The following is a 16929-nucleotide window of genomic DNA, read 5'->3' as shown; positions in this document are numbered from 1 at the left end:
CAGCTTTCCAGCTGGTGGGGGGGATCGGGCTCTGCTCTGTCCTGACCACGCCCCCTCTGTTTACCGGCCCCTCCCTCCGCCCAACTGGCCCCATCCCCTTAGTGCCTCGGTTGCCCTGCTCTTCCCTGGCCCACTCTTACACGCAGTCCCCGCCCCTAAGGATAAGCCCCGCCTACTCCTACCTTCCGGTCTCCGACTACCCTATATCTCCTCCCCAGTCCCTGCACTTCTTGGCCTCGCCCCCTCCTATCCCAGGCGTCCTCCCCACGTTCAAATGGCTCCAGGGGTTCCCCAGGGGCTGGGGATACGGGTCCGCAACGCTTTGTCCAACACCTCTTCCTACTTTCGGCTTTGTGTCCTCCATGAGGCCTAGCTCTTCCTCAGTATCTCCTCTGGGCTGGGAGGCCAGAGGTGGGTCCTGCATGAAGCCTGAATGGGAGGGGAGGGGGTCGTACCAGCAGGATGTTGAGATTGTGGCTCAGGTCTTTGTGTCTCAGCAGAAACTCAGGGCCTGCCTGAATCTGATCAAGTGAGAGAGAGCTGCTCCTTTCTGTATGGGTTCCTACTGGGGGGTTGGAGCCGCAGGGCTGCCTGAAAGGGACAGATCCCTCTCACCTCCTATTCCTGCTGTTTCTGAAATCTCAGCCTTCATTCACATGTAGGGCCCCTTGCCATGAGTGGTGTGTAATGCCTTATCTGGAGCCCACCCTGTGCCCACCAAGGTTCCCAGGGAAGACCCCTACTTCTCGGCCCCGGGACACCTGAGTGACCTGCTTTATGGGAGAGTCTGACTATTTCCAGGTTCCAGACCTCCAGACGCTGCTGGGCATCGCCCTCTAGGCAGTGGTGCTGCCCTGTATCAACCTTGAGCCGCCGGGGAGCCTGCCATCACCCCATCACCCTCAGCCCTGGGGCCGGCTTCCCAAACAGATGTTCCTTGTCACAGCACTGCTCCACATCTGGAGCCTGGCGTTCCCACAGAGATGGGGGTGGGAGACGGTAGAGAAGAACAGAGGGTCAAGTTCTCCAGGGTCAAGTTCTCCCTTGGGAGGCCCTTGTAATGGATGGGGAAACTGAGGCCCAGAAATGGAGCCACTTAGTCACGAGTGTGGCAGCAGTGAAGCCTACACGTTTGCCACTCACCCCAGTGCAGCCAGCACCCACCTGCCCCTGGAAAGGTCTGACAAGGCTCAAGGTGTGTCCTCCCCAGGTTGCCTGAAGGAGGGCCTTACCTCATCTTCTGTCCTTAGGGCTAATCTTCAGGACACCCTGGACAGCATCCAAGAGGTAGGGTGGTCCTCTTTGGGTTCTCTCAAATCTGGAATTCCCTTGATCACGGGGGAGGGGGAGGAGCAGCCCCCAGGAGTAAGCATGGCCAGTCCTGGGAGTTGGGGTCTCTTGGACATCCAGGAGACTCCCACACTGCCTTCTCACCTCCCAGAATGGAGGTGACATGCATCCTGCCCACTCTACGGTCTCTCTAGCACCTCCCCCTGAGTCCCTGCTCTTCAAGACTCATCTGCTTCCAGGGCACTAAGCCCCTTCCTCCAGGCACTGGCTAGAGTGGGTCTCTATGGCTTCACTGGGCTACAGGAACCCTGATGGGTGGGTGGGTGCTCGGCACACCTCCGGGGACCAGAGCTTGCAGACCTAGAAAGTTCTGGCCCCAGACCACGAAAGAATTCACAGCCTTCACCCATCAGTCCAGAATCAGTATTCTAACAATTCCAAGCCATATTTACTGAATGCATGTTCTGCTCCATTTAACCACATCACTCCCCTACTTACCTTTTTTGGCTTCCCAGCTTTAAAATAAAATCCAAGATCCACACCGTGGCTTATGAGGCCCTGCTTGGTACTCCAGCCTCTCTCCAGCTTTCTCCTTTGCCCATTACACTCTGGCCAAGATGGCCTCTCTCTCTGTGAACACACCTGTGTTTTTCTGCCTCTGGGCCTTTGCACAGGCCTCTCTCTGCTTGGAATTGGATTGTAAGCCCTAAAATGGCAGGGACCGTGTTTGGTTTTGTTTGTCTCTAAATCCCCAAGCATTTAACCTGTTAAACAATAGACAATAATGCCAGCTGTAATAGGTCTTAATAAATAGTTCTTGAATAAATGTGCCTGATGCACATTTTTCTATTGACATATTTAATCTTTACAACAATCATGTAAGGTAAGAGATATCATTAGCTCTCTTTTTCAGAAAACAGAAACTCAGGGAGGTTTGGCCATTTGTTGAAGGTCACACAGCTAAGATTTGAACCCAGGGGGAGGATTTTTTCACCTGTCATTGAATATGAGGGCATTCGTGCCAGGTGGTACACCACAGGCCAGCTCCCAGATTCTAGATGCTTGTAGCTTCCTGGAGCAGGAAGGCATGGGGTCTGGGCTGGAAAGTTGCCAAGACTTGGGTCCTCAAAAGCCCTAAGAGAGCATTGCAGGTGGAAGAAACAGCGGTGAGCAAAGGTGTGAAGGCAGGAAGATCCAGCTCCTGGGACAACCGGACTCGCAGGCCTGGGCCAGCCCAGGACACACAGCCAGCTGGTCCCAGGGCTACGTCAGCTGGGGGTCTCCAGAGGCAGGATCCCGGTGGGCAGGGAAATTGAGGCGGGGAGTCATTGCGCAGCCCCTCTCCCCAGTCTGTGGCTGGGAGCCCCCAGGGATGCGGGCTGGGCTCTCACAGGCAGGACGTTCCCACGCGGGGGCGGTCCTGGGAAAGGCTGTGGGGCGGGCCCGGAGGCGGGCGTCAGCGCTCCGGTCCCGCTTCAGCCTGTTCTCTGTTACTTGCTCCGCAGACCCCGGTCGCGCTCTGGCTTCTGCTGAGCCGCACGGTAAGTGAGTGGGTGGGGAGAGCCCCGGCTGCCCAAACCCAGGCCGGTGGGAGACGCGGCTGGGACTTCGGCTTTTACCACCCGTGGGGGCGCTGCTATAGAGGAAGATGGGGGAGCGGGGGGGGCGGCTACTGGCAGTTCAGAGTTGAGGGGAACTTTCCTCCGTCCCCATATGGGGAGGCATCTCTTTCCTCAAATGTAGATTACTCCTTCCCTCCCCATAGGTGGGGCTCTCAACCACTTATCACTGATGGGGAGCCCTTCCTTTCCAGATGTGCGGCCCCTTCCCACTTTCCATATATGGTACACCCCTCCCTGTCTCTAATGATTGGGTGCCTCTCTTTCCCTAGATGTGGGGCCTCTTTCAATCTCCAGAAGTGGGATACCCCCTTCTTCTCCCCACATGTGTGCCTCTCTTCCTCCCTCTGCCCCAGTTTGGTCCTTGTCCTCCTCTAAGTCCCCTCCTCGCCCCCCTGGGATGCCAGACCCTGAGATTTCCCTGGGGATGGGGGGTTGGGCTCGCCTGTCTCCCTCTCCCACCAGGTCCAGCAGAGCAGGCTTTCCAGGCACGTAGGCAGCCAATTATGGGGGAAGGGGTGGGGGCCAAACCATCTGCAGGAGACCTTGGCAGATGGCCCTGTAGCGAGGAGAGTTATCCCAGGACCTGCTCCCTCCCTACCTGGACTCCCACCCTGTTTCCTCTAGAGGACAAACAGCTGAGAGAGGTTTCCCAACCTAGCCACCGTGAGCTGGGGCTGGAACCAGAACCCAGGCTCCCAGACCCGAACTGTTCAGGTCCTGCCTTAAGAGTTAGGCCTCCTCCCACTTCTCAGATGGTAAACTGAGGTCCCAGGAGGGGGCTCCAAATGTCTAGGATGCCCATCAACCCCCATAGGCATATCATACAAAATTAGAAGGAGCAGGAGGTGACCTTGAAATCCTGGGGACCAGTCCCCCAGCCACTACACCTGTGAAAAAGCTGTTCCTCTGTCTGGATTCTGAGGGGAAGAGCAGAGGGCAGAGGGCAGGACTCATCCACACCCGCCCCCCCCCCGCCCCCCCGCCCCAGATGTCCTTTAGAGCTGCCTGGAGCTTGGTGCTGAGGAAAGGAGGACTTGGAATGCGAGGAATCCACAGCCCAGGAGGCACTGGTAAGACCTGGACACCCACCCCGCCCTGACCCTTGCCTAACTGCAAGGCCAGGGGCAAGGGTCCTGTCTGCAGGCTGCCCCTGATCCCTTTCATGCTGCCCTGGGCCTGCCCCAAACCATTTCCCATGATCCTACCCCTTGGTCCAGGGCCACATTCTTCCAGGAAATAGAGACAGCCGTCCCCTCCTCCCAAGCGTTCTCAGGGTCTGACCCCCATATCTCAGGCCCCTAAGGCCTTTCTGTCCTGAGGCTGAGGGTACTGATAGAACTTTGGACCACCTTTCCAGACCCTTGTGTCCATGCTGGTCAGAAGAAAGAGGCCTGAAGTAGGAGAGACTTCAGCCAGATAGAAGGGCCTTCCTGACCCTCTGGAGAATAAAAGCAGATAACATTTATTGAGCCCTTACTATGTACCCTGAGCTGTGATAAACTTTTTGCAGAGATTAACATATTTAGACTTCACAGCAGCCACATGAAGTGGATGCTATGCTGTTATCTCCATTTCTCAGATAAACAAACAGGTCCAGAGGCAGGACTCTTTGCCCAAAGCAGTTCCCATGCTATTTGGGCAAGGTGGTACCAATGCCCTCCTTGAGGGCATCTCTGGTGACAATAAACAGAAGAAGCTTTACTGAGACCCTTCTAGAACCCAGTCTTGTTCTGGACACTCACATGGAGCCCTTGAGGGCTTAGCCATCAGGGAAAGCTTCCAAGAATGGAAGCCAGAGGTAAAACCAACCTCTGTCTATCAGTGTAATTTATGGAGCATCTACTGTGTGCCAGGCACTGTGCTAAGCCTTTTGAGTGCATTATCTTGAAGCTTCCACAACAGTGTGAGGTAGGATCTTTTACTCTCCCCACTTTCCAGATGAGGACATTGAACACAGTGAGGTAAAAGGGGCTTGTCAGAGCTGGGCCGGAGTGGAACTGGGGTTCCACAACTCCAAAGCTGTGCCCTTGACCACTCATTAAAAGCATAAGGATATAGTGAGTGGCCCGCGCACCGCGATGAAGAGCAGCCCCCGCTTGCCACAACTAGAGAAAGCCCTCGCACTGAAACCAAGACCCAACACAGCAAAAATAAATAAATTAATTAATAAACTACCCCCAACATCTTCTAAAAAAAAAAAAAAAAAAGCATAGGTGGGGCTTCCCCGGTGGCACAGTGGTTGAGAGTCCGCCTGTCGATGCAGGGGACACGGCTTCGTGCCCTGGTTTGGGAGGATAATACATGCCGTGGAGCGGTTGGGCCCATGAGCCATGGCCGCTGAGCCTGCGCGTCCGGAGCCTGTGCTCTGCAACGGGAGAGGCCGCAACAGTGAGAGGCCCGCGTACCACCAAAAAAAAAAAAGCAAAAAAAGCATAGGGATCGTGCTTTACAGTTTGTAGGGCAGTTTCCCATCTGCCATCTCAGGTTCATCACACTGAACCTTTCCCTACCCATTGCCTTTGCCTGATGTGCCCTCCTCACCCCAGATCTTCCAGAGGACACAGGATTTGAAACCAGAGGGGCTGAATTGCAGCCCTGGCCCGGCTCCCTTTTGCTCTGTGAATTTCGGCAAGTCCCTTAGCTACTCAGTTTCTTCCTCTGTAAGATAAAGAGAACAATATCACAGGTCTCAGAGTGATGCCGAGCCAATGAGTCAACTCTCCCGAAGGCCTTAGCATGGCTCCTGGCACACAGTAAGTGCTCAATACGTGCCACCCTCTTTGTTAATATTACGGTTAGTGCCAGGACGTCCCAGGGGCAGCCTGAACTCAGTTCCCCCCTGTGCCCGCAGCCCACAGTAAGGAGAAGATGCCCCCCTACACCAACTACCATGCCCAGCGCTCCTACCCCATGCCCGAAGAGCCCTTCTGCACAGAGCTCAACGCAGAGCAGCAGGCCCTGAAGGAGAAGGAGAAGGGCAGCTGGACGCAGCTGAGCCACGCTGAGAAGGTGGCCCGTAGGTCTCAGGGTGGGGCTGGGGGAGACTTTGCAAAGAAAGGCCTGGCCTGTCACGGAGCAGTGGGCAGGGAGAGCCCCCAGCCAAGACAGCCAGAACCACCCAAAGACTCGAATGCATACCTGAGGGGTGAAATTCATTCCTTTGTTCATTCCTTTGTTCATTCATTGAACTGTTTGTGCACAGCCTGATGCTATGCGATGCTGGGGACACAGAAGTGAATCCCCCTGAGGGTTCCTGCCCTCAGGGTGCTCCCAGTCCTGTGGGGGAACCAACACAAACCCAGATAGCTGTAATACAGGATATGCGGCTGGGTGAGGTGTGTTCAGGGGGCTGTGAGAACCCAAAGGAGAGAGAAAGGTGGAATTCTGGTGGGCCTTCCAGAGGAGGGTTGTTCCAGTTGGCTTTGGCTGGTGAGGAGGAGGGGCTGCCAGGTAGTAGGAACAGCATGGGGAAGGATATAGGAGCTGGAGAGCGTGGAGGGTCCTGGGCATCACTGAGTGGTGTGGGGAGATGGAGCAGAAAGAGGCAGGTGAGGTGGGTGGGAGAGCAGGGGCCTGGCCCTGGGAAGCAGGAGGGATGTGTGACCCCAAGTGCTGCCCACCAGAAGTGCCCCTGGGAGCCAGCTTTGCCATCAGCTCCTGGCCATGCTTTGCACATCCTAGATGCTCAGTAAGAATTTGCTGAATGGACAGCATCTGCTGCAGGGAGGGGGAGGCTGGAGGTCCCTGAGGCCAAGAGTTGGCCCAGGGCCCTCAGAATGGATGCACCTGAGGCCCCTCTTCCCCCACCCCTCACCTGCCTCCAGTGTACCGGCTCCAGTTCCATGAGACCTTTTCAGAGATGAACCGTCGCTCCAACGAGTGGAAGACAGTGATGGGCTGTGTCTTCTTCTTCTTTGGATTCACAGGTCTGCTGATTTGGTGGCAGCGGGTCTATGGTGAGTGGCAGCGTCTCACCTGGCCGCAGCCCTCGGCCATTCCCTTGTGGCCACAGCCACCAGCCAAGCTTTGATAAGGGAACTATGCTGGCACTCATCAGAAGAGTTTTGAAAAGTCCCCCAAAGAGGTGTATGGGGAAGGGCTGAGCACGGCTGCCTGGGTTGGAATGTAGGGACCCTACCTCTCTGGGCCTCAATTCTCTCATCTGTAAAATGGGAATAATAGTGCCCACATCTCAGGGTTCTTGTGAGGATTTAATTAGAAAACTGTTGCCTAGTGCCTGGCACATAGTTATGAATGATGTTGTTACTGATTACTGTTATTAACCATGAACTTTTCAGTATACTGTTTTGGCTACTGTAACAAAGAGTCTCCAATGTACAAGCTTAAACAAGATAGAAGTCTTTTTCCTCTCTCACAAAAAAGGCCAGGGGGAGTATGGGGATTCCACAATATCAGACTCCTTTTGTCTTGTTGCTCTGCCATCCTTAACATGCAGCTTCCTTCTTGACATACAAAATGGCTGCTCCAGCTCCAGCCATAAAGCCTACATTCTAGCCAACAAGAGGGAAAGGGAGGACACACTCTCTCTAAGGTCCAGAAGTTGCACCACCACTTCTGCTCACATCCTATTGGTTAGAAGTGATCATATGACCATGCATAGCCACAAGGGAAGCTGGGAAGTATAGTCTTTAGCTGAGTGGTCATGTACCCAACTGACCATTTATTACTACAGAAGAGTGATTCTCAAAGTGAGATCTCTGGACCAACAGCTTCACTTGGGAACTTGTTAGAAATGCAAATTCTCAGCCCCACTCTGGATCTACTGAGTCAGAAACTCTGAGGCTGGAGCCAAGCAATCTATGTTTTAATATCCCTCTGGGTGATTCTGATGCGCACTCAGGTTTGAGAAGCACTGCTCTGGAAGTAGAGGGGAGGATGTTGGGGATGAGGTGGCAGTCTCTGCCTCAATTGACTTCACCTCCAGGGGCCTCACTTTGTTTCTTCTTCTGTAAAAGTGTGATGGGAATTTCTACCTTGCATGAGGATGAAATGAGAGAACCTTTGGGAAAAATTCTATTCTAGCCCAATGTTTGGTACTAATCGGTACCCATAAAGATCCTTCCCTTCTTTCACACCCACTGGAATAGAAAGTACCAGGGTGGCTTCCCTGGTGGCGCAGTGGTTGAGTCCGCCTGCTGATGCAGGGGACATGGGTTCGTGCCCCGGTCCAGGAAGATCCCACATGCCGCGAAGTGGCTGGGCCCGTGAGCCATGGCCGCTGAGCCTGTGCGTCCGGAGCCTGTGCCCCGCAACGGGAGAGGCCACATCAGTGAGAGGCCTGCGAACTGCAAAAAAAAAAAGAAAAAGAAAGTGCCAGGGACAAAGGTCAGGCAGGTTAACATGGCCTCAGGGGCAGATGGCTGGGAGCTCTGGCCCCCAGGCCTTTCTTGGTCCACACATCAAGGCACCTAAAATGCCTCCGTGAGTTTACCCTTTGGGTCCCCATCGCTTTAAAGTGAACACCCCTATCCTACCTCCCACTCCCAACCCCTTCAGGAAGCAGAAGAAACTACCTCATCCTGGACCCTTCCCAGTAAGTGGGAGCAAACTCAGCAATTATAGTTATAGTAGCTATCATGTATTAGGGGTTTTCATATCTTCCCTCATTCTGCCAATTGCATTATAAATACCAACACATTCAATCCCCACAACCCTAGTGGACAGGACCTGTTTTTGACAGGTAAGGAAACTGGGGCTCAGAGATGAAGTGACTTGTTCAAGGTCACACAGCAAGGGAGTGGTGGAGCTGGGATTTGGGCCCAGAAAGACTTCAAACCAGTGCTCCTCTTACCCTTGAGTCACATAGTAGGTGAGGAAACTGAGGCTCAGAAAGGGGAAGGACCTTGGCCCAGTTCCCACACCAAGTCTAAGACAGAGCGGGGATCATAACTCAGAGGTACCCAGAGTGCAGCTTTAGTGGGGAGCCTGGTGGGGGATGGACAGGGTGGCAAGGGGTCCTCATGCAGGGCGCCCTGACCTTGTGCCTGGAGACCCTGACTCAGCGGGAGGGGGTGGGCCTGGCAGGGTCCTGCACGACCCTGTCCCTACCCGGTTCCTTCCCTGCAGTGTTCCCTAAGAAACCCATCACCCTGATGGATGAGTGGAAGGCCCAGCAGCTCCAGCGCATCCTGGACATGAAGGGCAACCCTGTGCAAGGCCTGGCCTCCCGGTGGGACTATGAGAGGAAGGAGTGGAAGAAGTGACGTGGCATCCCAGCTGCTCGCGCTGCAGCCCTGCCCCGGCCCGGAGCCTATGGAGGCCCCTCCCCGCTACTTAACCCCAATAAAGCTGGCCTGCTCTCATCTGCCTTTAGTCTCCGCCGTAGCCTCTACCTGCCATAAAGCCTACATTATACCTAAAATTGGGCAGGACAGTAAGTGAGAGGCAGTAAGCCACTTTCCAGGGCCCCACTTATCAGGGAGGGCTTCCTGGAGGAGTAGAGGTTGGGGTTGAGCCTTAAATGATCGGTGGGATTAGGAAAGGCAGGAAGGAGAGGGAAGGCATTCCAGGTGGAGGGAATGGCTTGAGCAAAGGTAAGGACACTCCTATATTCAGTCAACTAACAAATACTTACTGAGTATCTGCTGTGTGCCACGTACTAATCTAGGGGTTGAGGATGCAGCAGTGAACAAGACACACAAAGTGTCTGGCCTCAAGGAGGAGGTGTTTTTTTACGTGTGTGTGTGTGTGTGTGTGTGTGTGTGTGTGTGTGTAGGGGGGGAGACAGAAAAAGGAATAAGTAAGTATAATATACAGTATGTTACACAGTAATCAGGCTATGAAGGAACAAAACAGAACAGGATAAAGGGACAGAGCTAAAAGGGGTTTGGGGGTGGTAGGTGAAGCCTCTTAGAAGAGGTGGCATATGAGAAGACAAAACAGCAAGTGCAAAGATCCTGAGACAGGATTTTAGTTTGTCAGTTTGTGGGATGTGGAACATCAAGGAGGCCACAGTGACTGGAGTAGAATGACTTGGAGAATAGTAGGAAGGTGTGTGTTGTGGGAGAGGGTTGGTCTTGGGGCAGAAAGCAGATTATATAGGAATACACACACACATACCCCAGAACCAAGAAGAGAAGCCTCCTTTCCTCTTGGCATGTCTCCTCCAGCTCCCTCTACTGGAGAAGTTTAGCATCTCACTGTAAAGGGGGCGGTGCCCAGAGTCCTGCTCATTATCTTAGAGCAGGCACTGAGGGGTCAGTTTGGGCTGGAAGGGCAATACATTGATAACTGGCACAGCATCTTTGAGAAAGTCTTGGCCAGGCCAATGGGGAGCCTTAGAGCAAAAAAAGCTCATTAGATGAGTCCTGTGTTGGGCAAAATTGACCCATCCCTAGAGACCCACTGTGCTCAGTCCTCTGTAGTCCTTGGTTTCCTAGGGGGGCTGTGGCCTTGGCATGAACACTGCAGCAGCTCTGAAAGTGCAGCAGCTGGAGGTGGTCATACACCTCTCCTCTTCATAGAAGGTCCTCTTGAAGAGACATCTGAGCGGCACACCTCCAAGGACACCCTGGATGCCTGTGGAGGGATTCAGCAGAGCAATTGGGACAATGTTCATTCAATCAACAAATATTTATTGTGCATCGACTATGTACCAGACTCTGGGGACAGAGTGAATGAGACCTCATTCCAGTGTCATGATTTCCAGTCCTCATGAATCTGAAAGTCTGTAATGGTCACCCTAATACATTATAGAACAGATGAGTGCTAAGAAGGGGAGATACATGGTACTTGGACTGACCTAATCTAGAGAAGTCAGGGTGGGCTTCCCTGAAGAAGTGTCTTCATATTTGAGATATTGTTGCCGAAATTCATCCTCTGTACACTGGTGCCAGATTAAACCTCAGAGACAGAATTTTGAGTGAAGTAGAAAGAAATAGCTCTATTGCTTTGCCAGGCAAAGGGGGCCCCAGTGGGCTAATGCCCTGAAGAATGTGTGTCCTGCCCTGGAGGGGGTAGTGAGGAGTCTTATAGTATTCAAGGAGCAGGGTGTGATCAGCTCGTGGACATTGTTCTGACTGGTTGGTGGGGAGGTAATCAGGAGTCAGCATCATCAGCCTCCTGGTTCCAAGTGGCCTGGGGTCTACATGCTTGCGGGAAGCCTACAGTTAACTTCTCCCACCTGGTGGGGGTTTCAGTATCTGCAAAACAGCTCAAAGGACATGGCTCAGAATGTTATCTATTGTCCTCGAGGAAGAACTAAATGTCCTTGACTTTGTTTAACGGCGAAAGTATTATTATTTTGTCTTGCTTGACTGTTTCCCTTTCTTTCTGCATTTTCTCACTTCTCTGATTAACTTTATTCTTTAAAACTTTGACTAAAGTTTTTCTACAGACAAAAAGCAGGTGGAGGACATGGGTGGGGATCTATTCAGGGAAGGCCTCATAGGGTCCTGCTTGGTTACAATATGAAGGATGACTGGGTGTAAACTAGATGAAAGGGGTGGTGGAACAGCATTTTAGGGAAAGAAAAGCATGTGCAAAGGCCCTGTGGTAGTGAGGACCATGGCATGAAAGAGGAAATAAAGGAAGCCAGTGGGTTGTCAGAGGAGAAGGAAGAGATGAACAAGGGGAGACAGGGAAGTGGGAGACTCATACAGGGCCTTGGAGTCTCCACTGCCTCTACTGAAGACACAAGTCTGGGGAAAAGCAGGGAAAGATGGAGCTGAGGGAGTATGTGGGGGCCAGAGGATGGGAAGCCTTGAACATCCATTTAGTTTTTATTTGAGAAAGACAGCTGCCTTGGTGCAAGTTTCTCTCTGGCCTGAGGGATCCATTTCACTGCCTTAGCATGAAAGATGCTGGGGATGCAGAGATGGAGCAGAAAGGAGCCCTGGCATTCGGGTCTCCTGGCCTGTGGGCAGGACTGGCATGAACATGGCCACTCAGAGGCTAAGGGGGATGAGAGCTATAGAAATGTTTGATAGTATGTTTTGACCCCATTATTTTGACCCAGGCCCTGATGCTTTGCTAGCAGCAGGAGCAGTTTCGACATAACTGAAAACGTTGAACTATGCAGGTGATAAACTTTGTTTAGATTAATAAATTGCTAAGGAATTATGTTGTGGGTAATAAAGAAAATTGTCAAAATTGGCCTGGGGAAAATTTGATGTTGTACTAGTCATTTTTTCGCCTACAATAATGCTGTGTAACAAACAACCCCAAAACTTGGTGGCTTGTAACTTTGAGCATTTATTTCTATCTTTCATGGGCTTGTGGGTTGGCTGAGGCTCTGCTGGGATCCGCCAGGTTTAGTTCCAGGCTCTGGGTTGGTATTTTGGCTTCCTAGGGCAGCCATAACAAAATACCACAGACTGGGTGGCTTAAACAACAGAAATGTATTTTCTCACAGTTCTGGAGGTTAGAAGTCCAAGATTGAAGTGTTGGTAGGATTGGTTTCTTCTGATGCCTCACTCCTTGGCTTGCAGATGGCCTCCTTCTCACTGTGTCCTCATGTGGTCACTCCTCTGTGTTTGTATACCTGGTGTCTCCATGTGTGTCCAGATTTCCTCTTCTTATAAGGACACCAGGCAGATCAGGTTAGGGCCTTCCCTGATGACCTCATTTAAGTTTGTCACCTTTTTAAAGGCCCTATTTCCAAGTGCTGTCGCATTCTGAGGTATTAGGGGTTAGGACTTCAACACAGGAATTTGCAGGAGACACAATTCAGCCCATAACAGTTGGGTTCAGGGTTATTCATGTATCTCCTTTTTCTGGGACCAGCAGGCACATGTTTTTGTCATGACAGAAGTCAGAGACTCCTGAGGGGACAGAGAGACAGTGGGGACCCATGATGCTCTGAAAGCCCAGGCTCAGAACCACACACAGAACCAGCACCTCGTTCCACCAGTCAAAGCAAGTCCTGTGGTGCTCTGGTTACAACTGCTACATTACAACCCCCCTTAAAACTTAAACTTAAAGGCGTGAAACAGCCATTTCCTTATGTTCACTGATTCTGTAGTTGAGGAATTTAGGCAGGGCACACTGGGAACTGCTTGCCTCTGCTCTAGACTGTCTGGGCCGCCAGCTGGAAACACTCAAGGCTGTGGCCAGAATCTTCTGGAGGTGTTTTCACTTACACATCTGGTGGTTAACATTGGCTGTCAGCTGGGACCTCAGTTGGAGCCGTCAACCAGAACACCTCTGTGTGGTATTCCCCAGGTGTTCTCTCTGTGCGGGCTAGTTTGGGCTCCCTCAAAGCATGGTGGGTGGGTTCCAAGAGAGCAAGGGGGAAGTGTATTGTATTTTTATGATCCAGCCGCAGAAGACACATCACTTCTGAACCCTGTTGCTCAAGGCTCTCACAGAGATTCACTCAGGTTCAAGAAGGAGAGGACAGAGACCTCCCTTACTTGATGGGAAGACATCAAGGTCAATGTAAGATGTGAGATGAAAGAAACAACAAGGTCCTACTGTACAGCACAGGGAACTATATTCAATATCCTGTGATAAACCAGAATGGAAAAGAATATGAAAAAGAACATATATATATATATATATATATATATATATATATAACTGAGTCACTGCTGTACAGCAGAAATTAACACCACATTGTAAGTCAATTATACTTCAATAAAATTTTTTTTAAATGTTGAGAGATGAATGTGAGATGGGAAATACAGTGTGGTCATCTTTGGAAAATATAGACTGCCATCCACAGTCAAGTTCAACATCAATGAGTAGAGAAATGTCCTCCAGGAGAGGGTATGTGGAGAGCGTAAGGAGGGAAGGCAGAACTGTGAGCAAATAATACAAACTGGGCTTCCCTGGTGGCGCAGTGGCTGAGAGTCTGCTTGCCGATGCAGGGGACACGGGTTCGTGCCCCGGTCTGGGAAGATCCCACATGCCGCAGAGCGGCTGGGCCCGTGAGCCTGTGCGTCCAGAGCCTGTGCTCCACAACAGGAGAGGCCACAACAGTGAGAGCCCTGCGTACCGCAAAAAATACCAAAAAAACTACCACAGATGTATAGAAATAACCAAAACAAAATCAAGTTGACAGAAATGAAAACTGACATGTTAAATTAGATATTGACTAAAATTCAAACAGGCAATAAAATTTTGACATTTAGATAATCAAATGTGACCTGAAAAAATTGGACCAATTAAAAATAATGGACATAGTAGACAACGCACAATGGCAGGAAACTGGTGAAATCAGATATAGACTAAAAATGACTGAGAGAAGAATTAAATCTTCATGGTGGCATTTACCCCCTGAAACTAAGTGATTTTCATGAAAAAATAATTTCGTAAAATTAAATTTAAAGTGGGAAACATTAGAAAGAATTTAACTTTGGTCATAAAATACTGATGGAGGGATTACATTTGTTTCATTCAGCTTGACCAAGAAAACTCTTTCTTGATGTATTGGATTAGTGTAATTCTGATAAAAATAAGTGAATTCAAAACTCATAGTCAAAATAGTCTTGGGGTAAACACATATACGAGGTCAAAACATTTGGGTCAAATTATCCTGTAATATTGAAATTTTCTGAAAAAATGAGAAAGAAACTCAAGAGACAAATGAGGAACTAAAAAGTGTTTATCTGTATGACAGATAAAGGGCTAATTTCCTTTAAAAAAAGGTTTTTTTAAACCCACCTAACAAATCAGTAAGAAAAAACCAAGAATGCAGTAGAAAGTAAACAAAAGTCATGACCAGGGAGATTACAGAAAAAGAATAGAAATGCCCTAAACAGTTCTTAAGGAAAAGTTCAAACATATAAAAAAGACTAGTTTAATAAACCTCCATGTGTCTCCCGGGAGTACACAATTATCTGCTCGTAGTCCTCATTTTCCCACCCCTGCCCCTGAATTATTTTAATAAATCCCAGGCATTATATCATTTCATTCATAAATATTTCAGTATGTCAATAAGGACTGTTTTAATATACATAACCAAAATACTATGTCTAGACAGAAAAAATCTTAATATTTCCTTAATATCAAATATCCATTCAGTATGCAGATTTCCCTGATTGTCTCAAACATTTTTATTTATTTGAATTTTCTTGGAATGAGGATCAACCTTAAATCTAGATTTCAGGTGGTCATCTGAATCTTTGTCTGGTTTTGGTATCAGGGTAATTCCCTTCCCTCTATTTTCTGGAAAATATTATCTAGAAATAGTGTTACTTTTTCTTTAACCATTTGGTAGAATTCTCCAGTGAAATCACCTGGGCCTGGAGATTTGGGGGTGGGGTGGGGTAATTTTTATATTGCAAATTCAATTATCTTAGTTTTTAAAAGGCCATCAAATTATCTATTTCATTTTGGGTAAGTTGCAGTAGGTTGTACTTTTCAAGAAATTGGTCCATTCATCAAAGTTGCATTTATTGCTATAAATTTCCCTGTGAGCACTGATTTTACTGCATCCCATAAGTTTTGGTGTGTTATGTTTCATCTCTCTCTGAGTATTTTCTAATTTCCTTTGTGATTTCTTCTTTGACTAATTGGTTATTTAACAGTGTGTTGTTTAATTTCCATGTATTTGTATATTTTCCAATTTTCCTTCTGTTATGATTTCTAGTTTTATTTCATGTGGTCAGAGAAGATGCATTATATTATTTCAATCTTTTAAATTTATAGAGACTTGTTTTGCGATCTAACGTATAGTCTATCCTGGAGAAAATTTCATATGCACTGAAGAATGTGTATTCTGCTGTTGCTGGTAAAGCGTCCTATAGATGTTTGTTAAGTCTAATTGGTTTGTAGTTTGCTTAAGTCCTCTGTTTCTTTTCTTTTTTTTTTTTAATATTTATCTATTTGGCTGTGCTGGGTCTTAGTTGCGGCATGTGGGATCTTTTCAGTTGTGGCATGCAGGCTCTTAGTTGTGGCATGGTTCCCTGACCAGGGATTGAACCCGGGCCCCCTGCATTGGGAGCGCAGAGTCTTAACCACTGGACCACCAGGGAGGTCCCAAAGTCCTCTATTTCTTCTCATTTCCTTTTGTGTATATTTTTAAGATATTTTCTTAATGGTTACTGTTAATTACAATTAACATCTTAAATTTATAACTATCTAGTTTGAATTGTTACCAGCTTAGCTTCAATAACATAAAAATTTCTCCTATACAGCTCTGTACCTCTCCCTTTATATTTGTCAAAAATTGTATCTTTATACATTGTGTGCCCTGATAACATAGGTTTCTAATTTTTTATTCATTTGTGTTTTAAATCATGTAGGAAATAGAGTTACAAACTAAAAATACATTAATACTCCTTTTATATTACCTATGTAGTTGTCTTTATCAGAGTTCTTTATTTCTTCAAATTTCACTGATTTCTGCTTTTATCTTTATTATTTCCTTCTTTCTGTTTGTTTTGAATTTACTTTGCTCTTCTTTTTCTACATCTTGAGGTGAGAACTTAGATTAATGAGTTGAGAATTTTTCTCTTTTGTGATGTACACACTTATTGCCTAAATTTCCCGCTTGGCACCGTTTTAACTCTGTCCCACAAATTTTAATATCTTGTATTTTCATTTCATTTAGTTCAATGTATTTTTTTATTTCCCTTGAGACTTCCTCTTTGACCAATGAGTTATTTAGAATTATATTGTTTAGTTTCCAAGTGTGTGGACATTTTCATGTTATCTTTCTGTTACTGACTTCTAGTTTGATTCCACTGTGGTCAGAGAACACACTTTGTATGATTTCAATTCTTTTAAACTTATTGAGGTTTTTGTATGGCCCACACTATGGTCTATCTTGGTATATATTTAATGGGCACTTGGAAAGAATGTGTTAAGTGTTCTATAAATGTCAATCGAATCCTGATGGTTGATGGTGTTGTTGAACTCTTTATATTTTTGGTCATTTTCTGTCTAGTTATACTATCACTTGTTGCAAGAAGGGTATTAATTGTGATTTGTCTCTTTCTCTTTTTAGTTCCATCAGTTTTGCTGCTGTCCTTTGATTGTTGATTGAATGATATATTTTTTTATCCTTTTTCTTTCAGCCTGCCTATATCTATCTATCTAGATATCTATCTAT

General features: G+C 48.4%; 1 protein-coding gene across 2 annotated transcripts; it reads left to right on the top strand.

Moving 5' to 3' along the window:
* COX4I2 (cytochrome c oxidase subunit 4I2) lies at positions 1-9235 on the top strand. 2 transcript variants are annotated; one of them, XM_081256457.1, is made up of 7 exons: positions 1-14; positions 1251-1287; positions 2796-2831; positions 3901-3982; positions 5764-5928; positions 6737-6868; positions 9000-9235. In XM_081256457.1, exons 4-7 carry the CDS (start codon positions 3901-3903, stop codon positions 9134-9136), a joined length of 516 nt encoding a protein of 171 aa, XP_081112583.1. In that variant the 5' UTR covers positions 1-14; positions 1251-1287; positions 2796-2831; the 3' UTR covers positions 9137-9235. The 2 variants fall into 2 exon arrangements, with proteins under 2 accessions (XP_081112583.1, XP_081112584.1); XM_081256458.1 differs by lacking the exons at positions 1-14; positions 1251-1287 and having other exon boundaries at positions 2731-2831; positions 6737-6838.
* Positions 9236-16929: the final 7694 nt, after the last annotated feature.

Source organism: Mesoplodon bidens, assembly GCF_964165515.1.
Source record: "Mesoplodon bidens genome assembly, chromosome: 15".
Lineage (NCBI taxonomy): Eukaryota > Metazoa > Chordata > Mammalia > Artiodactyla > Ziphiidae > Mesoplodon > Mesoplodon bidens.
The sequence above is the reverse complement of the archived record's forward strand: the minus strand, read 5'-3'. Positions and strand labels throughout refer to the sequence as shown.